General features: G+C 37.3%; 3 protein-coding genes and 1 non-coding gene across 4 annotated transcripts in view; 1 reads left to right on the forward strand and 3 right to left on the reverse strand.

Annotated features, from left to right (window-relative positions):
- Positions 1–4999: 4999 nt before the first annotated feature.
- On the reverse strand, positions 5000–6920 carry LOC101312008. The gene is made up of 4 exons (XR_183874.1): positions 6684–6920; positions 6065–6216; positions 5378–5568; positions 5000–5089 (listed from the first exon to the last, which is right to left on the reverse strand). It is a non-coding gene; the product is annotated as an uncharacterized LOC101312008 (transcript).
- Positions 6921–13889: 6969 nt separating this feature from the next.
- Positions 13890–18133, forward strand: LOC101312296. The gene is made up of 14 exons (XM_004289589.1): positions 13890–13935; positions 14733–14982; positions 15082–15181; positions 15288–15554; positions 15666–15743; positions 15855–15956; positions 16039–16088; positions 16216–16315; positions 16399–16491; positions 16649–16717; positions 16973–17096; positions 17212–17591; positions 17715–17795; positions 17893–18133. The coding sequence occupies exons 1-14, from the start codon at positions 13890–13892 to the stop codon at positions 17908–17910; spliced, it is 1758 nt and encodes a 585-aa protein (XP_004289637.1). The 3' UTR covers positions 17911–18133.
- A 304-nt stretch (positions 18134–18437) lies between these two features.
- On the reverse strand, positions 18438–20873 carry LOC101312585 (ferredoxin-3, chloroplastic-like). The gene is made up of 2 exons (XM_004289590.1): positions 20588–20873; positions 18438–19087 (listed from the first exon to the last, which is right to left on the reverse strand). The coding sequence occupies exons 1-2, from the start codon at positions 20736–20738 to the stop codon at positions 18618–18620; spliced, it is 621 nt and encodes a 206-aa protein (XP_004289638.1). The 5' UTR covers positions 20739–20873; the 3' UTR covers positions 18438–18617.
- Positions 20874–21093: 220 nt separating this feature from the next.
- The window catches only part of LOC101312875, a 5412-nt gene continuing 290 nt past the window's right edge, over positions 21094–26215 (reverse strand). Inside the window, exons 2-14 of the mRNA XM_004289591.1 lie at positions 25656–25959; positions 25317–25416; positions 24962–25228; positions 24799–24876; positions 24578–24679; positions 24421–24470; positions 24066–24165; positions 23821–23919; positions 23606–23719; positions 22873–23005; positions 22017–22420; positions 21588–21662; positions 21094–21477 (exon numbers count right to left, since the gene is read on the reverse strand). Of these exons, the coding sequence (XP_004289639.1) occupies positions 21454–21477; positions 21588–21662; positions 22017–22420; positions 22873–23005; positions 23606–23719; positions 23821–23919; positions 24066–24165; positions 24421–24470; positions 24578–24679; positions 24799–24876; positions 24962–25228; positions 25317–25416; positions 25656–25959 (1850 nt within the window). The 3' untranslated portion in view covers positions 21094–21453. The remainder of the gene's footprint in view (positions 21478–21587; positions 21663–22016; positions 22421–22872; positions 23006–23605; positions 23720–23820; positions 23920–24065; positions 24166–24420; positions 24471–24577; positions 24680–24798; positions 24877–24961; positions 25229–25316; positions 25417–25655; positions 25960–26215) is intronic.

Raw genomic sequence — 26215 nt, forward strand, 5'->3', positions numbered from 1 at the left:
AGAAACAAATCATTCATCTTTCATTACCTAAGGGCGATGCGACGGACGCGACGGATTCCGTCTCTGTCGCCAATGATCATACCCTCGCAGAAATAAGAGGCGTATCAAAAGGCACGAACCGGTACGCCGCTGATGGAGCCACTGGCGGGGGCAGTCGATAAATCGGCGTCCCTGAGCCATCGACTACAGGTAAGGCCGGTATCATCCGCGGAAGGAACAGATGAGGCGGCGGCATCTCCAGATGACCCACCATCCGAAGCAGTAGGACCCGGAGTGGGCCTCCGGTGTATCTCAAGCATACGGGGTGCAGACACCTCCGTCTGGGTCTGAGGCCACAGCTGCCTCGAGGAATGAGGGACGCCCGGCTACCTCGATGAAGGGGCACCTCCGGCTGCCTCGAAGAATGGGAAACGCTCGGCTGCCTCTGCGTCGTCTCCAGAAAGGTCGCACGTCTGGCTGTCATGGGGCCCCGAAACGACATTTAAGGGTTGCTAGAGGTTCCCTCAGATGATTCGGACCTTTGGCCCTTCGAACCCTTCATCGATCTAAATATTAATTTGAATCAATATTTTAAAAGGCTAAGACATAGCCGAGGCAATGGCGCGAGAGCCTCACCAAGGCGCTTGCCTTGAGGCGTAAGGCGTAAGCCTTTTGAAAAAAAACTTGTATTCATGTCATTATTCATCCTATATATAGAACATATATTGCAATCAACATAACATTATTTATTGTCATCCATTCCTAGTAAATACTCAAACAATGCAATTCAAACAAATCACCAAACATAAAATATATCCAAAGACTTAAGTTGAAAGATCAAAGTACAGTAGCTAGTCTTGCAAGATCAAAAGATAATAACATTGAAATAAACTTCATGCTTCAAAATCATCATCATCATCATCAATTGTGGCTGGCTGGCTGCAACACACCATTGCTAAATGCTAATGTCAATCTATTCAGTAACCAACTTTTCGTTTATTCAGTAAACCAACTCCAATCTATAACTAATGCCTATTACAATATCAAATCCATATATTGAAAAACATCATATGTAGTTATGTACTCTAGTACAATTAAGAAACCACACTTCTTACAATTCATACTTGAACAGTCAAGAAGCTTCCAGTTGAGTCGGAATGAATCAATATTCATAAAATTCACAAAATTCAAGAATTGATGTGCGTACCTCAAATTTAAGGAGACCGGCGGCTTGGACGGTGCAGCTTGGATGCTTGGACGTTGGAGTTGCAGAAGACAGAGACGAGGCGGAATCCGATTTGACGAGGAGGTGGTCGACTGTGTTCGTATTGTGGAAGAGGGAGAGGGAGAGGGAGAGGGAGAGGGCGGAAGGAGGCAGATTGGGCCAAACCTAGGAGGCGGTGGAGGATGTGGAGCGCGGTGAGGGCTCGAGGAGGCGGTGGAGGTTGTGGAGCGCTGTGGAGGCTGTCGAGCGCTGGGTTTAATTATATACCATATACCTTTAGCCGACGAAATTTTTATTTCGTCGGCTAAACTTGTGAAATTCGTCGGCTAAACCTGTGAATCTCGTTGGCTAAAGTAATGAAATTCGTCGGCTATAGTACTTTTTATTTAATATTTTCAATTTATTTGTTTTATTTTATTTTATTAACTATAACCGATGAATTTTCAATAATGTCGTCAGCTATAGTACTTTTTATACATTCGGCACATTGTGATTGTGATGATCAAACTTGAGAAACGAAAATCCGACCGTCAGATCTGACCATCATGATAAAATACATGTATGGGAAAAAATTCAACTTGATCCGACAAGGTTAAGGGCTCAATCCGGACGGTCAATCCCGAGTCAAACCCCTAAACGCATGGAAAAGTTCATTGGACCGTCTAAATTACATATTTTGGCCGGACCTTCAACTGAAAATAGTTTCAAATCAATGAGACGCAACAAGTCGTATAAAAATTTTACGGTAAATAACCACCGAAGATAGGGCTACCCATAGGGAGAAAGAATGGAAAATTACATTGACCGCAACTATCGGCACCGAGATGAGCTGTTGTCCAGATCTGCAAATATAAAACACTTTAGCCGACGAAATTATATATTTCATCAGCTAAACTTTTATATAGACGTCGGCTAAAGTTCATAGACTAAAGTCGACGAAAAAATTTATTTAGCCGACGAAATTAAAATTTCGTCGTCTACAGTTGACCATAACCGACGAAAATTTAAATTAACCGATGAAGGAAAATTTCGTCGGCTAAAGTCCACGTTAGCCGATGAAAAAATAATTCGTCGGCCTGGTTTTTTTATTTTCGTCGGCTAAAGCCTTTATTCTGGTAATGTTTATCTTATTACGGAGGTTGTGGTTTTTTTTCCCCCTCCTTTTGTAATTTACCTTGTACTTTAATAAATTTCAAAGGTTAAGTTTGACTTTTGCCTCTCTTTAAGGATGGCAATGGGTAGGGTAGGGTCATGAGATCAAAATATCATACCCGTATCATTTTTCATTCCTCATCTCCGTGCCCGCCCTATTTCCCGTAATTAGATAATGGGGATTCCCCGTACCCGTCCCCGTCCTCGTCCCTTTTGAGGATTACGTTCCCATACCCGCCCCGATCCTCGTTAATACCTTGGGTTTTTAGAGAATCCTGCTCTTGTGTAGTGGGACTTGTAGCTCAGTAGTCCACTATTTATAAATAATACATATTAAAAATATATATATATATATATATATAATAAATTGTATATAATAATATTTTCATCCTAAATGGATGGGGATGATGATGAATATCAAAATACCATACCCGCTCCGTACCCAATTCAAAAATCCGAATACTAAGAATCCCCATACCCGTTACCCATTTATCCCCGTATATCTCCCCCGTTAGGGTTGAATACCCGTGGGTACCCTACCCGCTGCTAGGGCCGGCCCTGTGTCCAGAAAGGCTCAAGGCGAGAATATATTTGAGGACCCAAAAAAAAAAAAAAAAAAACCTAACCTCAAAATATTACAAAAAAATCATACCACAATATACAAGTATCATTGAAATATAGCTCGCCTTGCATTTTTAGATACAAAGGTACTAATCAAATTTGCATAATCAAGTTTTTCAACTATGTCTTTTTCTATAGATATCATAGCTAAACCACTCAATTTTTCTTGTGTCATAGTAGACCGAAGGTAAGTTTTGATCAATTTCAACTTTGCAAAATTTCTTTCTGCAGAGACAACTATGACTGGTATGGTTAACAGAATCCTATAAGCAATCGAAGCATGTGGATAGCAGCCATCCACATCTTTTATATAATTCAACTACTCCAAAGACTTAGACTACTAACATGTTTAAAGGACCTCTTCAACCCATGATAGCTAGTGTTCTAGAAAATCACAAACCCTGCAAAATTAATTTATGCACTATCTTGTCATACTTGAATGTGACTTTCAACGTAACAAACCAAACTCAAACGACACGTTTTTTTTTTTTTTTTCTTTTTTGAAAATATTATTATTGCTAAATTAGTGGCCATGTAAAATGCAGTTTAAATCATATATCGTCCTCCCCCTCCTCCTATATTATAATTGATCATAGATTTGTAAGCACCATGACCGGTACCTTCACTAATTTACATCTAGAGGCTCATAAAGAGCCCACAACAAAATATAAATTAACCTTTGAATCTAATTCCTGCCTATGACCTTAGTTGATATACACCTAGTAGACTAAGAATCAAATAGCAAGATTACATCTGATGCTCACGTAAACAGTAAAGAAATTAAAGACAAGTAAAGGCAATAGAGTTTGGAGAATTTTGCTATATATTTCTTGATGCATTTACAAGTTTTAAGGGCCTGTATATATAGGAACAAAGTAGCTTTGTGAAAATCGTATAAGAGAAGCTGTGGTACACCATACCAGTGTAAAAGGGGAGACCACCAACAACAACAACACATCACACAACTCACTAATGAAACTGTCACACACAGTAACAACCCCACACCGCTAAGTCAACTTGAACTATATTAGTTCAATTAGAACTAATCTTCAACACAACCATACTGCACAAAGCTTGTTGTACAGTGTATTAGCTCATTCACCATACCTCAATATTCCCCATCAAGCTGTATCGAGAAAATTGATTGATCTAAGCTTGCCAAGAATGCTTTGAAACTGAACTGAAGTAAGTGACTTTGAAAAAATATCAGCTAACTGATTTTCAGTTCTAGTGTAAATAGTTTCAGTGACTTGAGACTGAACTTTATTATTGATATAATGACAATTAATTTCAATGTGCTTAGTGCATTCATGGAGCACTGGATTGGAGGCAATGTGCATAGCAGTCTGGACAGTGTAATGACATTGCACTATGTCAATTTTGCTTTGCCCATCGTCTGATTAGTTTTGTGCGTGTCGTCTAACAAACTGTCATCTGATAAGCTCTCAGTCGACATACACAATCTGTCATCTGATAAACGTTACACGACATACAGAATGTCGTCTGTATTAATCCAGATTCGTAACACAAAAAAAGAATCTGCCGTTAGAAAACGTTACAACGACGGTAAACTTTCGTTGGAAGACAGTAAAGCTACAAATGTTTGCATCTGTCTCTCGTCTCAAATATATTCTAACATCACATGTTTGACGTATGAATGCACCTGTCCCTCGTTTCATATTTGCTCAGACGTCACATTTATGTTGTCTGAATATTTAGTTTTGTATATATTCACAGTTTTGTGTCATCTGACTTTATCATGGACAACAATATTATGTCGTTTGATGTTGATTTGGATGTCAAATTTAATATTCTATTCACTCACGCCGACAACATTTGCACAACACATTTAAGAAACACAAATTCATTCATATTGACCTTCATATTGACAAACCCAAATCTTTTACAAAAGAGTTATTATTTCCAGAAATACATATACATATACTAATAAGAGACATGCATCGCAACACATTTATACACATGTACTAATCCATTACTAAACAATTCCTAGCATAAATGCAGTAAGCATACATTTCTGCCCTCTTTGACATATTCTCTCTTTGGCACATATATATGATGAAGAGCAGCTTAGCCTCATTATACATTGGAGCCCTTCAAGAAATAAAAACAACACGAATGAGACAAGGAACTAGCAGTAATTCATATCTAAATTCACTTGCTAAGAAAATAGCCAAGAACATAAAGATAATAATAATAATGACATGAATATTGCTACATTCTTTAAAAGAACAGATGCAAAACCAAGGCTACATTCTTTATGCTTTTCTTAATCAGGGAAACACGGCCAAGCATACCAAGAGCACAGAAAAACAGAACACATTGGTAGAATCATTTTTGTTCAAACAAACAATGTCATGGATTTTACTTTAGGATTCATACCTTCAGAATTAGGTCTTTGTTCCCTTGTTTTTCCAAGGCATTTATATTTGGTGAATCAAGACCGATGACAGTCCGCTTCATATCACCAGTTGATACCCATATTTTAATCCCACCCAGCAAGCTTGTTGATACACTCAGGGACCTGCATTCCAGAGACTGATGTGCTAGAAAGTCTTTAGTAGGTTCTTGGCCTGCAATTTACAAGGGAAACTCTTTTAACTCATTGCTCAAGAACCAAATTCCAACATAAACAGAAGCTATCCACATTCATTTACGTTCCAGCAATTTAAAATGACTGCATTGCAACATATCCTTTATGTAGGCAAGCGCACCTTATCAAACACAGAGGAGAACTCCTCATCGTACTCCACATGTTTCATTATTACCTCTAACTGTAAAGTGTCAAAATTTAAATCATCACAAAGTATATAACAACAATAAGCACTATATTAGCGACAAAGAAAGACGTCATTCATTGGAAACCAAACATATTCAGAAACTGAATACAATCAATACCATAAAGAAAGAACATACTATCATGTTCATTAGCAGAAAAGGAAATATAAGCTCCTACCGAAATTGTATTGTACGTACATAAGAATCAGGCTTCTATGTCTACGCAAACAAAAATGCTAACTCCAAACTCCAAAAGCAAGGAAAACGTAAATTCTGTTATTGCTTACTCACCATTACAGCCATAGATCCCTTTGCTTTGCATGGACAGGTAATACAAGGTAATACAATGTTCACCAAATCCAAACAAAGACTTAGAATAAGTCTTGGATGACACCGTAGTCCATCATACCCAATTCAGCTAGAAAGTAGACCACGTTTTCCATCTGGACAATTTCAAAACAAGAACAAATGTTAGTGACTCAATATTACCAACATATCAAGTGAAGCCAATATCAGTTAGCAACAATTGAGAGGGTTTTTATATGATTACTTACTTGTTCATCTAGAAAATCTCAAAAAGCCCCGCACCCCCAAATATGAACATCAGCAAACCCTAAATCAGGCAAATCCCCAATCCAACAAAACTCTATATCAACCAAGCAAAACCCCAATCCAACAAAGCCTTAAATCAACTTCGATACAAAATTTCGCAAAAAGGAACTTAGACAAAGATTGAAAAGAAAAGACAATTATCCATTCGCATCCCCAATTCGCAAAACCCAGCAAAACTGAATCGAATTTCAAAGGAAGATTTCAAAACTAAGAAAACTGGATTCTGATAAAACCCTAAAACTAAAATACGAATCCAATAGATTCTCCAAATTGAGTCATAGTGAAACGAAAGGCTTACCAACAATACACAATTGGTTTGTATAGACTGATGAAGTCGGCGAAATTACAATTTCAGCTCCAACACAAACACGATTGAGATTGGGATGAGATTCTTCTGTGTTTGTCGAAGAGAGATGGGAGATGAAGATCTTCTACATTCTTAGTTTTGGTTTGAAGGGTTGAGGCGCTGGGATTTTAATTCGCTTGAGGGAGAGATCTAGAGGAGAGAATTTGGTTTGTGAGGAAGAGAGGTTTCAGTTTGTGTTGAGAACGAGGGAATTGAGAACTTAAACAATTTTTCGGGGAGAGAGAAAGTCTATCAATTATCCGAAAAAATGCAATACGTTGTGTCAAAAAAAAATTTAATGTACCCATCAGGTTTGGTCCAGTTGGTAGCAGGCTGGTCCTGCATGTTGGGCGAACGCTGCTGTGATACTCCTGCTAGTAAGGAGGTCACAGGTTTGATCATCCGCATGTGAAAAAATCTTATGGGGAGGGGTCTTACCCAAGTGCTCTCGGCCCCGGAGTGGTAGTCCCACCCGACCACCATTTTTTTTTATCAAAAAATAAATAAATTTATGTCAATTGAAGAGACAGACTTAAGAGTTTCATCTTAAAACAAACAATCTTATTACTCATTTTGGCTTGTTTTTAAGACGACATATGATTGTCGTATAATAAACACGTTAAGTTTAACTGACTGCGTATTGTAACATTCAGACGACGTATATTTAAATGTCTGTCGTAAAAATTCATCAGACGATAGTAAAAATGACTTCTATCGTATGATCCATGTCGTCTGATTGTAAAATTGGCGTAGTGTTACTGCATTATGAAGGAATCCTAAATCAAGAAGGAGATCTTTCAGCCAAATAAGTTCACATGATGCTGAAGCCATAGCTCGATATTCAACTATTGCACTTGATCTTGCCACCACACTTTGTTTTTTTTATTCCTCCAAGTGACAATATTACCTCTAACAAATGTGCAGAAACCAGTTGTGCTTATTCTATTAAGAGCATTTCCAGCCCAATCATCATCTACAAATCCCACAATGCTTGCATGTATTGCAATTATTTATGCGAATAATCCCTCTTCCAACTGAATCAATTAGGTATCTTAAAATGCGCTTCGCAATGCTCAAATGATAGACAATTGGAGCATGCATAAATTGGCTGACAATACTCACTGCATATGAAATATTTGGCTGAGTAATTGTGAGATAAATTAGTTTTCCAACTAACTTATGATAATAACTCAAATTGAAGAAAGGATCACCATCAGTATCCAGTTGCAGCTTGCTATCAAGAGGAGTGCGAGCAGATTTGCACTCTAAAACCTTTGCTTCTGCAAGAAGATCAAGAACATATTTTCTTTGACACATAAAGAGACCCTTGTGAGACGATGCCATTTCAATTCCTAGAAAATATTTGAGAGCACAAAGACCATTCATAGCAAACTTAATTTGAAGAGATTGCTTTAGGGACATGATCTCGTCATTATTATCACCAGATCAACCACATATATAAGAACCACTAGCTTTCCACAACTTCCATTTCTCACAAATAAAGAAGAGTATGCATTACTCCTGCAATATCCAACCTTCTCAAGCACTGAACCGAGCTTAGCATACCATGCTCTAGGTGACTATTTTAAGCCATATCTGGCTTTATGCAGTCTGCACAACATATCAAAATTATCAAATTGAGAATGACCAGGAGGGAGCTTCATATACACTTCTTCTTGAAGTTCTCCATGTAAAAAAACATTCTTTACATCCATTTGATGTAAAAACCAAATTTGGTTAACAACAACAGATAATAGCACCCTCACAATGTTCATCTTTGCAACTGGGGCAAAGGTTTCCTTGTAATCCACTCAATTGGTTTGAGTGAATCCACGAGCGACCAAACGAGCCCTACGTCTCTCAATAGTCCCATTTGCATTAAACTTAGTTTTGTATATCCACCTGCTTCCTACAACTTTCTTCCTTTTAGGTAGCTTCTCCACACTCCAATTATTATTCTCATTTAGAGTAGCAAGCTCGTTTTTCATTGCTTGTTTCAAAACTTGAGGCTGACTTGCTTCTTCTAAACTTTGAGGCACATGAAAATCATTAATAGCACTTAATAAGCATTATGAGTAGATGACAGCTTTTTATAACTCACATAATTATTGATGGGATACTTGGATGTGTAAGAAACATAGTCTTACAGCCTGGCAGGACGATTCCTTACTCAAATAGGATTTCTCCTAGGTGGAGCTACTAGTTGAACATGTTGAACTTGCTCATCTGAAGTAGTTGGTTCAGACTGAGTTGTCTGTATATCATTGCCTTCAATTTCAATTTCTTGGATGACAACCTGCTCAGAGTTTGTGCTAGGAAAACTTGGATTGATACATACTTCATTATCAATGCACACAGTTGGTAAAAGGAATAAGTCTTTGTAAAACTCCCTCTGTCCATTGTCATCGAGTTTTTCTGAAAAAAATAAGTTTGACTCATCAAAGTGTATATCCTTGGACACAACCATTTTTCTTGTTGATGGATTGTAACACTTGTAGCCCTTATGTGTGGATGAATACCCCAAAAACACACATCTTGTGGCTCTTGGATCAAGCTTGTCTCGATGAGCAGCCCAAATATGCATATAAGAAACACAACCAAATACCTTTAAGTGTGACAGCTCAATTTTTCTGTCTTTCAAAACTTCATATGATGGTTTAGAGTTCAAAAGTCTACTTGGCAGTCTATTTATGAGGTATGTTGCAATAAGAACAACTTGAGACTAGTACTTTTTAGGAACATTAGCATGAAACATTATGGCTCTTGTTTTTTCCAGTAAGTCCCTATTTTTTCTTTCAGCAATTCCATTTTGCTGAGGTGTACCAACACAACTTGTTTGATAAATAATACCATTAGAGCTCAAGAATTGAGAAATATTATTAGACATATATTTTGAGCCATTGTCAGATCTCAAAATTTGAATTTTGGAAGAGAATTGAGTGCTAACAAGATGATAAAAAATTTTAAACACACTGAAAGTTTCACTCTTGTGTTTTAAAAGATACAGCCATGCAATCCCGGTAAAATCATCAATGAAAGTTACAAAATATCTATATCCATCAAAGGATTCTAGAATAGGTCCCCAAATATCATCAGAATGGATGATTTAAATGGATTACTAGCCCTAGACACACAGACAAGTTAAAAGGTAATCTAGCAAATTTGGAGAGATGGCACAATGTTTGTTTTCTTAACTCAGGGTTCGAAACAAAATGGTCAACACCTGAGGGATGAGCTAAGCATCGGTGCCATAGATGGTTATCTGATACACTATATGAGCTAACTTGAAGGGCCTTAAACTTCTTAGACAGATAATAAAGGTCATTTAGAAAGAAACTTTCACCAATCTTCTTCTAGGTGGTGATATCCTAAAAAATCACATTGTGATTAGAGTAAGTGGCTAGACAATTTAGGGTTCTTGTAATTTCTCCAAATGATTATAATTGGAATGGAAAGGAAAGAACATGCAAGGCATCAGACCTGATTTTTTCTTACAAAAAATTTATTTTTCCTTTTCCTAAAACATAAGCACCCTTGTCATTTGCTACATACACATGAGATCAGGGGCGGAGTCAGGATTTTCACTTAGGGGGGTCCGAGTTTGATAATAGATTAAAGGACTAGATTTAAATTATTTTAGTTAGCTATATGTTAAAGGCATGTAACACTGTGTACATCATTTGTTATCAACAAACTCGTAATTAAATTTTATTTTGATTTCAATAACGACAGTGAAACAGTTCTCATAAATCATGTAAAAAGTTGATGTTAGCAATAATTTAGATGCTAACGTGAAAGACATTGTGATACTTTAGCTAGCTTTGTACCATTTCAGTCCATACGCGATGGAGATCAGAGATGCAGAGACACAAAATTGAAGGAAAGTTTTTACTCCAAAAAATTCAAAATCAATATCTCCGTACTATCTGTTAAATATTTGTGATTATCACTTCACTATAATAAAATATTAATTAATATAAAATAGTAGCCATGTTTGATCTTTTCTTTTTTGTTCTCTTACCTATCAAGTGGGAAACGTGGTAGCATAAGATTGGTTGAGGGGGGTTCATATACAGAAATGAACTAATATCAGATAGATTTGATCAGTTGCAACACACTAAATTGAGAGACTTGTCAAAACTTAGGGGGGGTCCAGACCACGTCGGGCCTGAAAGTGGTTCCGCCCCTGCATGAGATGATAATTTTTCAAAGTTATGCAAGTTTTTGATTTCATTAGTTATGTGATCAGAATCTATAATCCAATAGTCATGCTCAATATTCACATCATGTGCAGTTATTGAGAATACATGAGATATCATCATCATTCACAGTTTCAGAATCAGCAAGAAAGCCCGCAAAGTTTCCCAACAATGTAGTATGTTGGTTCGCACTAGGTTGTTTCTCATTTTCCCCTTGTCTTTGTTGTAAGTAAACTGCAAACTCATTGATCAAAGTAGATAAATTGGTTGTAAAGTCTAAATTACCCCCAGATTAAGAAGAAGAAGAAGAAGAAGAAGAAGAAGAAGCAATATCAACACCAACAAGATTTGCTTTGTGAGAATTGTTGCTCCATCTTTTCACTGTGTTCTTGTTCTCTCTTTCTCTTTGAAACTTTAGTTTCAACTCTGGATGCAGAATCTAACATCTTCCTCTGGTGTGGCCAAACTCTGTTGCGGTAGTTGCATTTTAAATCAGGGCGCTTTCCCTTGTAAATTTTTCCTTCAGTGAACTTGTGGTCTGAGAAATAAGCTTTTAAGTCTGCAAGGTTGGTGTTGGCATCTGAGTTCATCACTTTCCTCCTCATTTTTTTCTTTGGACTGTTGCACACACACTTTTGAAAGAGGGCAACTCTGAGTTCATGAGGATATGACTTCTCAAGTCCTCATAATCTGAATCAAATTTTCAAGTAGTTGGAAGATTTTATCTTCTTCTGCTCTTTTAGCAAGAATAGTTTCATCAATAGTATGAGGTATGTAAATATCAAACTCATTCCACATACATGTCAAACTCCTGAGGTATTGAACAAAAGACTTCTCCTCCTAGTCAAACAAAGAAATATCTTTCTTGAGTTGAAAGACTCGAGCAACATTAATTGTTTCCATACATTTCTTTGACCTGCTTTGCATAGAAGATTCTGAGTAGTTGAAGATCTCAGAAATCTTAGGTTCCATGGAATTAAGAAGCCAAGACAGGATCAATTGGTCTTTGCACAACCAAGCATCATAATTTGGTGCATCAACAGCTGGCATGGGACTAACACCATTGACAAATCCAAGTTTGGATTTGCCACCAAGAGCTAAAGTGACAGCTCTACACCAAAGAATGTACTTATATCAGTCAAGAAGGCTAAACACAAATGTTGGTTGGGATTTCCCTCAACCTCAGAATTACTACACACATTTTTAGTATCATATCCAAAAGGATTAACATTAACATTGGTGGCGGAAGACCTCTTCATCCATTATAAAAACTGAAGAAGAAAACACAATTCAACAAAACAAAAGATAAGTAGAAACACGACACTAAAATTCATACTCTAATACCATAAAGAAATTAAGAACAGGAAAAGGTAGTAGAGGTTAGAGAATTTTCCTCTATATTTCTTGATGCATTTACAAGTTTTAAGGGTCTGTATATATAGAGCTATGTGAGAATCCTATAAGAGAAGCTAAAAATATAATTAGAGAAGACCAGTTGTGGCACACCATGTTGCTGTAAAAGGGGAGACCAGCAGCAGCAACACATCACACAACTCATTAAAGAAGCTGTCACACACAATAGCAACCCCACACCTCTATTCACATTCTCTAAGTCAACATGAACTATATTAGTTCAATTAGAACTAATCTTCAACACAACCATACTGCACAAAGCTTGTTGTACAGTGTACTGGCCCATTCACCATTCTTCAATAAACAGCCTAAGGCCTAAGTCTTCTGTTCGCCCTTGGAGTTAGGGTCATCCATGAATTCAAAACTCCTCACAAACCCAGACCCAAGCAAAGCCCAAACTATTCTTAGCCCAGATCCAGACCTGAGACCTCGCTGCCAAACCTAACTATACAGGCGTTTCCCTTGCCTCTTCCGGACGAGAAACGTCAGGCTTGCCGTCGGTGCCTAATTCTAGCAATGCACTCCTATCAGTACAAGACGTCTCCTGCCCTACCTAACCCAAGGGGCAAGGGCTAGGGTCTGTCGTCACCAAGCAATAGAGAGGAGAGCTCGCGACATCTTTAATTGGAGCTTTTGCTTTAGCTATTCATGATTCATAAGCTAAATATATATAATTAGTCATTTTAGCTAAAGTTAGATTTAATTTAGCCATAACAAATGTTTTTTTGACTAGCTAGGTATTTTAGCTCAATATAGTTAGTCAAAGACAGTCGTATATCTAAAAATCGAATTTAGCTATTCCGTCAGACATGTCTTGATTTCTTCATCCAAAAAACTAGACATTAAGAATTTCATTACTCTCAAATAAATATCATCTTTGTTTCCTCCATCCTAACACACAGTTTGACTTGGAAAGGAAATGATGAAATGAGTATGTATGCAAGTAGTACTATTATTTTACGTAGGAAAGGGAAGAGCAGAGCCGTTAGGTTACTTGTGCGGGAAAAAATAATGGGGGGATTGAACGGAGTGGCTTGCACTTCGCAGAAATGGTTTCTCTACCACCAGAAAACCAATAACGAAAAAAGTAGGCTGTTTCACTCTAGACCATGTCAATGGAAACCGAACAAAATCTCAACTCCTGCCTGTCCTTATTTTCTAAATCAGTCATGTCATCCTCGTTCGTTGTCCTTTTGGCCGTCCACATTCCAGAGATTAATTCGGTCTGATATATATGCCTGCCACTTTCTCCTCTATACCCCCTACATTCTTGTCAAAAGGTATTTTCTGCAATACCCAAGTCTTGCTTTGATTTCTTCTTCTCCTTCTTCCCTCAGTCTTTGTGTTCTGTTGCTGCTTCATGTTCTTTCTGGGTATTTCGAAATGTTCTGGTTTTCTCTGATTATGTGTTTTGGTGAACCAGGTTAAAGGGTGTAGGTACATATATCGCTTGAGGGCTCTAGTTTGAGCACATATGACTGATTGAGTCTCTCCTATCCTTTTTGCGGTCTCTAATCAATAGAGCGACCTTGCAAGATCAATAATCATGTGTGACACTATGTCTGGACCTCTTGACCGACACCTTAAACCTGGTATAAGCTCATTACAAATCCCATCTTAATTTCTGTCTTCATTACAGGTGTTATAAGCACTGGATTCTTTTGTTTGATCTTTCAAGTTTGTTTTGGATCATTGGATGAATAGTTCAAGTGTTGGGAATTTTGTACTTTTTTTGTTTCCATTCTGTTTAAGTAATAATCTAATCAGATTCTCATAAAAAAAGAAAAACAAAAGTAATAATCTAATCATTAGGAACCAACAATCCTTTCTCTATCTAAATATACCCCTTGAGTTTTATTACGCAATATGCAATAGTAGGCTTTTTAGCCAAATTTCTACTCTAGCTTTCATTTTAGTGTCAATTTGCTACCCTAGCTTTCATTTCAGCCAATTTGCTACCTTAGGTTTTCATAATTAGCCAATTTGCTGCCCTAAGTATTATGTATACCGATTTGCTACCTTATGTTTTCAAAATTAGCCAATTTGCTACCTTTTTGTCATTTTAATTTATTCATTTCTTCATCCAAATATGAATTAATTCTTAAAATCGAAGCTTAAAGTTGGTCGATATTGAAATTTCGATAAGTAAATTGGTTAATCTTAAAACTCTATAGTAGCAAATATGATGGAAGGGTAGCAAATTGACACCAAGGTGAAAGCTATGGTAGCAAATTGGCAATTATGCCTAAATTTGATTGCATTTTCATTTACCATGTATAGGAGGAAATGCTGTATTAATCTGTTCTTATTCTTAGGCAAAAGAGAAAAAAAAGTTTACTCTTCTGAATTCTGATTGTGAGATTGTGAGTTGATTCATATTCATGTGCAGTCCCTGAAGAAACTTCTGAGGAGGAAAGGAAAACAAGGCTTGGTGCTCTTAAGCAGAAGGCAATCAATGCCTCCACCAAGTTTAGGCATTCCTTTACAAAGAAGGGTCGAAGGAACAGTAAGGTAATGTCTGTCCCTATTGAGGACAACATTAATGCGGAGGAGTTACAGGCAGTGGACGCATTCCGCCAAGCACTTATCTTGGAAGAACTACTACCCTCAAAACATGATGATCATCATATGATGCTAAGGTTACTTATTTGGGTAATTTCGTATTTTGCAGCAACTGATGATTTTGTTTCTGTTATCTGATCATGATTCAACTGTTATTTTCATGTATGATGGTACAGATTTTTAAGGGCCAGAAAATTTGATATTGAGAAAGCAAAGCAAATGTGGACTGATATGCTTCAGTGGAGGAAGGAATTTGGTGCCGACACTATTATGGAGGTATTGCACAATGCTTATCTTGAACCTTTCCATCCAGTGGAGATCTTTTCCTTTGGCTTGCTACAATCTCTGTGCCTGAACTTTTTCCGATTATTATTTTGTTAAGGAATTTGAATACAAGGAAATTGATGAGGTTTTGAACTACTATCCCCAAGGCCATCATGGAGTTGACAAGGATGGAAGACCTGTCTACATTGAGAGACTTGGTCAAGTGGATTCAACCAAAATGATGCAAGTCACAACAATGGACCGTTATGTGAAATTCCATGTAAGGGAGTTTGAGAGGACCTTCGCCCATAAATTCCCTGCGTGTTCCATTGCAGCAAAGAAGCACATTGATCAGAGCACCACTATTCTTGATGTACAAGGAGTGGTAAGTGTATACGTTTTCTTTTAATATAAGACTTCAATCAATGAATTAAAGATACCAAATTAATCCAAGGCTAATCATTGCTAAGTGTTAATTCATATAATTGTTGTGCAGGGCCTTAAAAATTTCAACAAATCAGCGAGAGAACTTATTCAGTGCCTTCAGAAGATTGATGGCGACAATTATCCTGAGGTATTCGACCAATCTTTACAAGTTTAATATATAGCTTGTTGGATTGCCTCCCTAGCATAAAAGTAGTTCTATTATTTTCCCAACTCTGATTGAATATATTGTTTACTGTAGACCCTCAACCGTATGTTCATCATTAATGCTGGTTCTGGATTTAGGCTTTTGTGGAGCACTGTCAAATCTTTCCTTGATCCCAAGACCACTGCAAAAATCAATGTAAGTATTTGTTTTGCTTTCTCGAAAGATTTTGGTTAAGTAGTGGTGCTAAGTGCTAACCAAGACGATGATTACTAAACAGGTTCTTGGAAACAAATACCAGAGCAAGTTGCTTGAAATAATTGATGCTAGGTGAATATACTTCCTTTCATGTAGTTCTTCATCTGGTTCACGATGTAGCAATTATCTGTCTAGTAACTGTTTTTTTTTTTTCTTTTCTTTTTTTTTTCTCGTAACACATTGTATTATGTGGTATCAGTGAGCTGCCAGAGTTTTTGGGTGGCACTTGTACTTGTGCAGATAAGGGTGGTTGCATGCGTTCTGATAAAGGGCCATGGAATGACCCAGATATAATGAAGGTGATTTACAATTATTGAATCATCTTTAATTTTATTCTTAAACCTATCCTTGATTCTCAAATTCTGTCATTTTGATGAGACAGATGGTTCACAATGGTGAGGGCAAATGCACAAGACAAACTTTATCAGGCATTGAGGAGAAGATAATCTCCGAAGATGAAATGTCATACTCAAAGGTAATAAAACCAGCTCAAGTTTTCCTTTCTCTGTGCGTTTAAAGCCTCCTCTCATTATCCTATACTATATTGTCTGAGTTTGTTTCCTTGTTTAAATGACCAATTACCTTACTTTCTTTTATTTCTTGTTTTCTTTTCCTATGCTACTCCAATGAAGAGATGTGATTCTTTCAACTCAAAAACAGTTCAAATGGAACATACGAAACTCTCTCATGTTCCTAAACAAGTAAGCATACCGTACTTCCACCACTTTTGCATTAGTTATTGCAACATAGATCTTTGAAAACCCTTCTTTTACTCCTTTTAGCATCATACTCTAAATCTTGCAACTCAGATGAAGGGTGACTGTTTATACTTTAATGCTTTTCATATCGATCAAAATTCAGTTATTGAATCCCCTTTAAAAGCATTGAACATCATGTTGTTCTATGCTGCCTGTTCCCGTATCATACAATGTGCTCATTTGGTTCTTATTTTGCAGGTTTCATTCACCAAAAAATCCAGTAAGGACTATGAGTATGACAATTTGATGCCAATGGTTGACAAGATCGTGGATGCTACATGGACTAAATCAGCTCACTATGATAAATTTGCTCACAGTCAAGGTATTAATATAGTCAAATCTTCAGACCAAAAACATAGAAATATGTAACTGGGTCACCAATGCATATGTTTAAAAGGCTGAGACAAATTATCGTTGTTTATATTTCAAAACTGCAGATTGCTTCCCCTCGCATAATGTGGGCAAATCTTCTGAAGGATTGAGCAATTACTTGCTTTCTGGAATCATGGCATTCATCATGGGAATTGTCACCATGATCCGATTGACACGAAACATGCCAAGGAAGCTCACCGAGGCTGCCCTCTATGGAAGCCCTGCTTATTGCAATGGAATGGGGATGAAGGCCAAACAGTTGCCTGCACCATCCATCTCCAGTGACACATATATGAACATGATGAAGCGCATGGCTGAGTTGGAGGAGAAAGTGAAAGTTCTCAGCAAAAAACCAACTGTCATGCCACCTGAGAAAGAGGAGATGTTGAACAATGCTCTCAACCGAGCCGCAGCCCTGGAACAAGAACTCTCATCAACCAAGAAGGTATTCATTGTGATGTTCTTAAATTCTATCATTAGAGACTGCATTTAACCCGGATAAGGAAATTCTAAACTCAGACAAACTGCCTATAATCATGTGCATTTTCTTTTTGTTTTGATTTTGCAGGCACTTGATGACGCCCTGGTCCGACAGAATGAGCTTATAGCCTACCTTGATAAGAAGAAAAAGAAGAAGAAATTTAAAATGGTATGTGACTAAATACCCTATTACTTGCTTAACAAGATAAAAGTCTTTCATAGAGAGTTCATCATTTGACCTTGTGTATTATGGATTGCAATTGCAGAACCCATTTAAATGGTAAGGTGGTAGCTCCAGTTCTTCTATTGGATGACTTTGATCATCCATTGTTAGCTGCGGGTGGCGGTGTTTTTGATTGTCAGCCCCATGGATGCTTGTGAAATTCAGTCTATGTTTGCTAGTTTGGTACTGTAACTTACGGCTTCTGTACATTATTAATTTTCCAGTGTGCCTATGTTTGAGAGTTTGTGTATATTTTAACTAAAATTGGGCACCGCTTTGGTTTGCAAAATTTCCAGTGTTTTACGCTGTGTATTTATATAATGCAAAGCATATCGCTCCCTGTGTGCAAATTTATAAGTAAAAACTAAAAACCAAACTGCACCAAAATCATCCTTTAAGATAAACTCAAATGGACACTTCCTAATGTCTTCTCAAGAGACATGGGCATCATTTCAGATGGTACATCAACTGCAGGATCCAGTGTCAACTGTCAAGTCAAACACTCATATTGGGATCCTTAGGATTACTATCAGTTTCATGTCTAAATCTGTCAAGTATCAGTTTCATCTCTAAGATTACTATCAGGTTCATCTCATATTTAAATCTACGCGGTAACATTATATATAAACTGAAAGGGAATTCCATAACAAACACCATAGAACAGAACAGGGTCCTTGAGAGCCTTAAAACAAAATGAGATCAATAACCATCCTAGATACCACCAACCAAGACTTCATAATACTACTCAATTTGCAACAATAAAGCAACCTAATACAAATCACTTTCCTTGTGAGTGTGGATCACACAGTCTGAGGATGGATACGAAACACAGGTCAGCACATAACCCTCCTTCGTTTGGTTGTCATCAAGGAAGGAACCATCAGACTGGTCCACTGTACCTGCTACCATCTTTCCTGCACAGGTGGAGCATGCCCCAGCCCTGCAAGAATAGGGCAGCTCAATTCCTGCATTCTCAGCTGAATCCAAGATGTAAGCATCATCTGGAGCATCAAATTCGTTCTCCTCACCATCTGGCCCAATCAGCTTAACCTTGTAAACTGCCATTGATGTTTGGGAAGAGGCGGATGCTTTCAAGCCAAAAGACTTGGAGACAGTCTTCACAGATCCAAGTTGAGATGAGAACTTAATGATAGAACTGGTGAATCGAGTCTTAGGTGCATTTCTGAGCATGCACTGAGAGGGAACGTTCACAGTTGTCATGGTTGACATGTTTAGACCTGAATCCATATACCGACATCCCAACAAATTTAATAACTACAAACAGACACACATAAACCACAGCAAAGCACAAAATTGAAACAAGTAACTAAAAATCATCACTGTCTCTTTCAAAAAGACACAGTGAGTGGCCAATAACCGTTATAGAAGGCATATTAAACAGCACAGATTTACTTGTCCAATACCAATTCAACTAGTCCGGATATTCATGAACATTGTGATGCATCAACTTCACATAACCAAAGTATTACCATAATAAAGGGGGACCATCTGCTCTTGAATTTTTAGATAATGACTAAAATAAGCCAACCCATCTCTTTGAATCGCTAAGGCAATCAATTTCTGGAGCACTATGAGAAGAGCAAGCTCATAGATCTCTGATCTTCACTCAAGGCTCCATTTTGTTTAACCACCATGTAGATACTTTAATTCATACTATACTATAAGAAGTTTTCTAAAACTAGAAGTTTTACTGGCAAAAGGAAGAAGACATGTGATTTTAACTATGCATATTGCATAATCCTCAAACAAAACTCTAAATCTAGCACCGAGACCTGCAAGATACCTATAACAAGAATTCAAGGGAAGTAATCAATTTCTTAATACTGCAAGTAACTTTGTATGATCCTCCCATTTGTTTAAACCATGCTTATGCTGGTAGAGCCAATAAAATTTGAACAATAAAGCCACCCAACATTGTTATAAATTTCTTTAAATATTAATTTACATAATTTGGTTTTCAACAAAGTCGCATCATTGAACTGCAGATAAACTCACATTACATATACCACTTCTAAGTTTTACATTATCACCAAATTTGACACAGAAAAATTAATGAAGTCAAACAGTAATGTGAGAAAAATCAAGGGATGAAAAAACAAATAGCTTTTAACCAAATTTTGGGATTATATGGCCATTAACCGATTAGAAGACAAATCTGAAACTGTAGTTTATTATGAGCACTAACCTGACAGCACCTAACAATTTACCCATAGCTAATCAGATGAAAACCAATTTGATTTGCCCAATCAACGAAAGCATCACAAGCCAGAAAACAGGACTACCAGATCGATGGTAAAAAAAAAAATCCAAGACTTTATTTCGTGCCAATTGAAAGTTTGAAACATTACATGACCAAACAAAGGCACATGAAAAATCAAAGGCAAAGGTCACAGGGTCACTATAATACAACTTGGGTTTCTTTCCGGAATCAAATTCTCAGCTCAAAGCATGTATCTTTACAATTAAAACCATATAAAAACTGCAACTTTGACCGATTTCGTGGCACAAATTATACTTCGAAAGTTAAAAGTAAAGAACAGAAGTGTTTGTGTAATAGAGTATACCAGAATCAAACACAGAACCAGATAGATAAGACCAACAACGAAACATAGGAAACATTAACAACAGATCAGAGATACAACAGATGCAATATGACATGAATCTACTGATGCTCATAGACAACGTGTGTGTGTTTGTTAGAGAGAGAGAGAGCTTACCGGAGTAAGAGGGTTGGGTGAGGAGGGAGATGAGAAAGGTGATGACGACGACTTTGGGAGTACTTAAATTTCGGCTGAGAGCGGAGAAAGCGAGGCAACAAATATATAGAGACAGATGGAGCTCACAATCAACAATTTTAATCTCCAACATTGAAAATGACAGTCACTTAACAGTGTCAAAAATAACAATACGGCGGTAAAAAGAAATTGACAGTAACCCCAAGCACCTTGTGTACCTTCCCTCTAGTTCTAGTAGTCTAGTGGAATTCTCGTTGGCAGAGAATCGCAGCAACGAGACTGACCAGGTGAACATGTCTGACCCGACCAAATATTTATTGGCAGCTTAGCACGTTAGACTTGTTTGATTTAACGCTGGTCAGGTCAACATTGCTGGGCACTGTCAAATAATGCAATTTGGTTTTCTAAGATAAGTGATCAGTTTCTTTCTATGATTTAAGGTCAACATTTCATGGCATTGTTCATCCTTTGAAATTAGCCCACGCAGCCAAATAATCAGATTTGGATTTCTCAGATAAGTGAACAATTTCTCTAGTCGTTATGAACATTGCAATATTTTTCTAAAGCACCGGAGGTTTTATGACTCCAATTACTGTTTTCAACATACCCTCCCTGTGTAAGTTTATAAGTAAACCAAACTGCACAACATCCTTTACGATAAAGTCAGATGGACATTTCCGAATGTGTTCTCAATAGACACTGGCATCATTTCAGATGGTATATCAACTACAGGATCGAAGGTTGGTTCGTCAACTGTCGAGTCATACACTAGTATTGAGATCACATATTTGAGAAACAGCTTTAGGTCTAGCAGATCCTCTTTTGTGGTCTCTCTTCCTCAGCAACACTTAAAACCAGCAAAACTTCTTTTTCTGATGACCAACACAGCCAAAAAGAATGAAATAAATAAATGTCTCAAACTCAAACCCATGAAAATGTAAAATAAATAAACCTCTCTACATAGACTTCGCAGTCAACCTACCCGGAATTTGGCTTCTTCTTGCCTGTCAATATAAGCCAGCAACTCTTCTTGCCTCATTAAAGCTTCATGGAGAGCCTGCTCAAAGGAAACAGCATATATATCATTTTAATTAATAGTCCAGTGATGCAACCAAGAAACATTGACGACCTTAAAATATGCACAATGAGACACCAAACACATGTGGCCAGCTCAACTAGCAACTAACGCTTGTCAAATGCCAAAATGCAGACTTTTTTAAGTTTTTTTAAAGAAACACTGACCAGCCAATGCAATTTAGTATCAGTTACTTCCCATTCCTATATCGAGTATATATTTTTAATTCCCTCCATTCTCTTCTACTTATGCTTCAATCAACCTAGGTTTACATATTTTCACATCCCAAATAAGGAAAATGTTCAATATCCATTACCATTAATAAAATACCCATACCTTTTTAGTAGCAATTAACTCTGCTTCCAAGGCATCCACACGACAAACAGCAGCATTCAGCAATTCCTCTTTCTCATAAGGCATCTCAGATGGTTTAGATTGGAGCGTATCAACTTTCTCTTCAAGCTCAGCCAATTTCTTCAGTACGGTAGGAAGAAGATCTGCACCTGCAAATGGTGATGTTGGTGAAGGAGGACGGCACTCTTCCTTATTTGTTGCGTCAACAGTGGGTTCAGTAACATTTTGTTCTTTATTAGCCAATGTGTCGGGAAGCTTCCTAGTTACATGGGAAGCAACTGAGCGGAAGAGAGTGAGAAAAGTCACGAAGAAGGCCATAACCGCTACCAAAATCCGAGCTTGAATTCCTTCTGGATCTTTTGGGATGTTAGGTACCGGAACTGTTCCTGAATCGAAAAAGATGATCAATTTTCTTGGTTTGAACAATTTTTACAAGAAAGAGGAAAGAGAAGCAAGGTTGTAGTAATTCAATCAAATAAGGACGTATAAGAATGAGAGGGAATTTCCTTACAACTAAACATCTATATAAGCTAAATAACAAGGGGAAGGCACATCAGTGAAAGCCAGTCACATTACCAAAAGTTCTGATTTCTAAAAAAGATGTGCAGTAAAAGAATATTCTTAGCAGCTGGAAAAAAAAGTCATTACTTTTCATTCACCTGGGACTGAGTTTTGAATTATCAGATGAACTATGCTACACTAACTAAAGTAAGAATTGTATTTCTTTCCTTTTTTCTTTCATCTTTTCTCTTTAACTTTCCACTAGCTCTTGGCATAAAAATAAATACAACACAAAAATGTTATATACAGACAGTAAATACTAGGTAGACTTGCTGACCTTTGGGAGAATGCGCTTTCTGCAGGGAAGCTTGTTTTTTCCAACCAGCATCAACAGCTTTGTCAACCATAGGAACATACTCATCATAACCTGAGAAGCTTCCAGCGCAGCTTGCCTTGCCTACAACCTTAGCCTGCAAGTCATTAATAGCACATGAGAATGGGCATAAACTGTTGTCATATGTGCACAACCATCAATACAGAGAGTATTAAGTTTCCAGTTTACAACTTAGTACTTGGATATATCAACTGTCTGATTGATTAAACAGCCCTGAATTTGCAACCAGTTCAAGCAAAATAACCAAAGATCACATATCCCTGCCTCGGTCTATGCCATAAAATACATGGCCACAAATCCAAATATTCTCCTTAAACCCAGTAATGTTTTCCACACAACTGCATGTGTAGAAGAAAAGAAAAGGGCAGTAAAATATCATTCCAAGGACATTTACTCGACTCTGTCAAAATTTCATCCTCGCCTATAAACTTTTATCCACTACATATTTCTTTTTATCAAATTGCCCACAGTAATTCTCCAGGGAAAAAGGCACAATTTGCATCCTTCCTAAGTAATCCATATTCCTCTTTTCCCCTTCTCATGTAGAACTCTCAAAGAGATGAACCAAATTACTACCAGTACGCATAGTTTCTTCTTCCCTTTGATTGGTGAAAATATGTCTTCGACTGCCATTAACATAAATGCATATATTAAGCATTCTAAAAGGTTAACCTACCTCTTCTCGAACAGGAGTCAATCGAAGATGTGAATAGTTCTTCAAAGCTTTTGGGGATGCAATATCCTCTGCTTCAGATCCTGACTCAGCTGTAGATGTATCACTACCCTTTACCTGCTTCAGTACATAACCCCCAAGAAAAGTATGTAAAACTTCTGATACAAGCATAATCTCAATATTAAATATGTAAACTCTGAAAGCTACAAAAGTTATACCATTGGGTAGTGTGGCTTAGCATAAGCAAGAAACTTTCCCTCACTGTTTAAGACTTTAACAACCTGCCTTGCGCGGCGTGCTTCACCACTAAGAACCATCTGCAATATACAAGGCACATAACAAATATGAATAACAAGCAAATGTGACTACACTATATATTCTTACAAACAACATCCAAGATTAAGAACCCTTAATAAAAAATAAAAAAATATTAATAATAATAATGTGGAGGGTGAGATATAACCTTCAAGATGTCAGGGTTTTTCCAGGGCCCCTTATCAGAGCGAAGGCAACCTCCCTGATCTGCACAGGTACAGCTTCCACCCAGAAAATCTGGCAACTCACTGCAAATATTGTAGAACTTTCAGTAAGCTATAAAAACAGCAAGCATATTAACCATCAGAGAAATTCACAAAATTTTTGTAGTGCCCAAGAGTGTGAAGAACATTATACACCAGAATGTGTAGTGCATGTATGTTTGTGTGTATGCAGGAGTGTTAAGAACATTATACACCAACATGTGTATGCATGTGCATAAACAAAGCACAGAATATCATCATGTACCCCAAAGAAAGTAAAGTACACTGCTTCCATCTCACCTGGCATCAATTATCTCAAGTAATTTGCTTTGGTATTTGTTTCCAAGAACCTGCATTGTTGTATGAAAAGAAAAAAGAACTGTAAATAACTTGACATTGCAATGAACCTTAAGTGTAAATTCCGATAGCTCCAGTAGGAGGACTTGTTTGTACATACATGAATCTTTGATGTTGTTTTAGGATCGAGAAAAGTCTTCACAGTGTTCCACAGAAGCCTGAACCCAGGACCAGCATTAATGATGAACATTTGACAGAGAGTCTGTGCCAATCGAGAACAGATGTAAGTTCAGGTAACATTTAGTTTCTAATATATATAAGAAATATATACCTTTTAAAAAAGTACATATTAATTGATGTCCAAAGAATTAAGTTCTGTACCTCAGGATAGTTATCACCATCAACCTTCTGCAACCGCATAATTAGTTCTCGCGCAGACTTTGTAAAATTCTTGAAGCCCTTGAAAAATTAAAACAACCATAACAATTAGATGTTGCTAGTTGTAGAGAATAAGCTTAGTAATGGTTGATTACAGGTTACATACCACGCCTTGAACATCTAAGATTGTAGTGCTTGAATCTATGTGCCTCTTTGCAGCAATAGTACATGCTGGAAACTTTATTGCAAAGCTTTTCTCGAACTCCTGAACATGGTATTTCACATAGCGATCCATAGTGGTAACTTGCATTAGCTTGTTGGGATCTACTTTCCCTAACCTTTCAATATAAACTGGTCTACCCTCCTTATCCACACCATGATGCCCATGAGGATAATAGTTAAGCACATCATCCAATTCTTTGAACTCAAAATCCTGAAAGAAAAATTAACATGGTAAATGAGAAGTGGAAACATAGTAGTCAGGCAATGAATAACCAAACAAATAGTTAAGCTGCCACTACCTCCATAATAGTGTCGGAACCAAACTCCTTTCTCCATTGAAGCATATCTGCCCACATATGCTTTGCTTTTTCAACGTCGAATTTCCTTGCTTTCAAGAACCTGAAAGTAAGACATAATATTTAATCGGGGCAGATCATGTTACTGCAAGCTCACTTCATGACACCATAGGCAAGACAGTAAGAAACATACTCCAGACGTAGCAACACACAAGCATAATTTAATAACAAATGCGGAGCAGCATGAGTGTGTATAAGTCCAGAGCACAGCCCCCAAGTATTATGCCCAACCAGTATGTGTATGCATGCATATTGATCCAAAGCAAGAAAAAAGGTGGGTACCTCAACATCATATGATAGTCATCGTGTTTGTCTGGCAGCAATTCATCCAAAATGAGTGATTGTCGAAACGCATCAACAGCCTGTAGCTCTTCAACATCGCGGACATCTTCGATAGAAACAGAGCTGACTCTGCCATCACTTTTTCTTCTACTACCCTTCTTCTTGAGAGAATGTTTAAATTTAGTGGATGCATTTATGGCCTTCTTCTTCAGAGTCCCGATTCTAGTCCTCCGCTCATCCTCGGAGTTCTCAAAATCAGACTTCCTCTCTCTTCTCTCATCACTACCATAAAATCCCTCAAAACCTGTGCCACAGGTAAAACACAATTGACATTTAGCAATTGGCCTTAAATCCATACCTGAATATTTGAAATATAGTCTGAAAATTCAATTATCCTTATTCAACTTCAAAAATCACGAAATTATTCAAAAATCAATAAATGGAAAAACACATTTCTCCAGCACCGTTGGGTTTGGTTACCGACAAATGTATGAAAATAGAAAAAGCATAACAATTCGAAACAAAAATTAAAAAAGTTATAGCACAATTCTTGTACTAGA

This window comes from Fragaria vesca, linkage group LG2 (genome assembly GCF_000184155.1).
Source record: "Fragaria vesca subsp. vesca linkage group LG2, FraVesHawaii_1.0, whole genome shotgun sequence".
NCBI lineage: Eukaryota > Viridiplantae > Streptophyta > Magnoliopsida > Rosales > Rosaceae > Fragaria > Fragaria vesca.

Excerpts from the sequence above, each read along its gene's own strand:
- LOC101312585 (XM_004289590.1), bottom strand. The coding sequence starts at position 20,738 with ATGTTGGAGATTAAAATTGTTGATTGTGAGCTCCATCTGTCTCTATAT. Across the intron at positions 19,088-20,587 it reads CACCCAACCCTCTTACTCCG|GTCTAAACATGTCAACCATG; the intron begins GTAAGCTCTCTC and ends ATATGGATTCAG.
- LOC101312296 (XM_004289589.1), top strand. The coding sequence starts at position 13,890 with ATGTGTGACACTATGTCTGGACCTCTTGACCGACACCTTAAACCTG. Across the intron at positions 13,936-14,732 it reads TGACCGACACCTTAAACCTG|TCCCTGAAGAAACTTCTGAG; the intron begins GTATAAGCTCAT and ends ATTCATGTGCAG. Across the intron at positions 15,957-16,038 it reads AGACCACTGCAAAAATCAAT|GTTCTTGGAAACAAATACCA; the intron begins GTAAGTATTTGT and ends ATTACTAAACAG.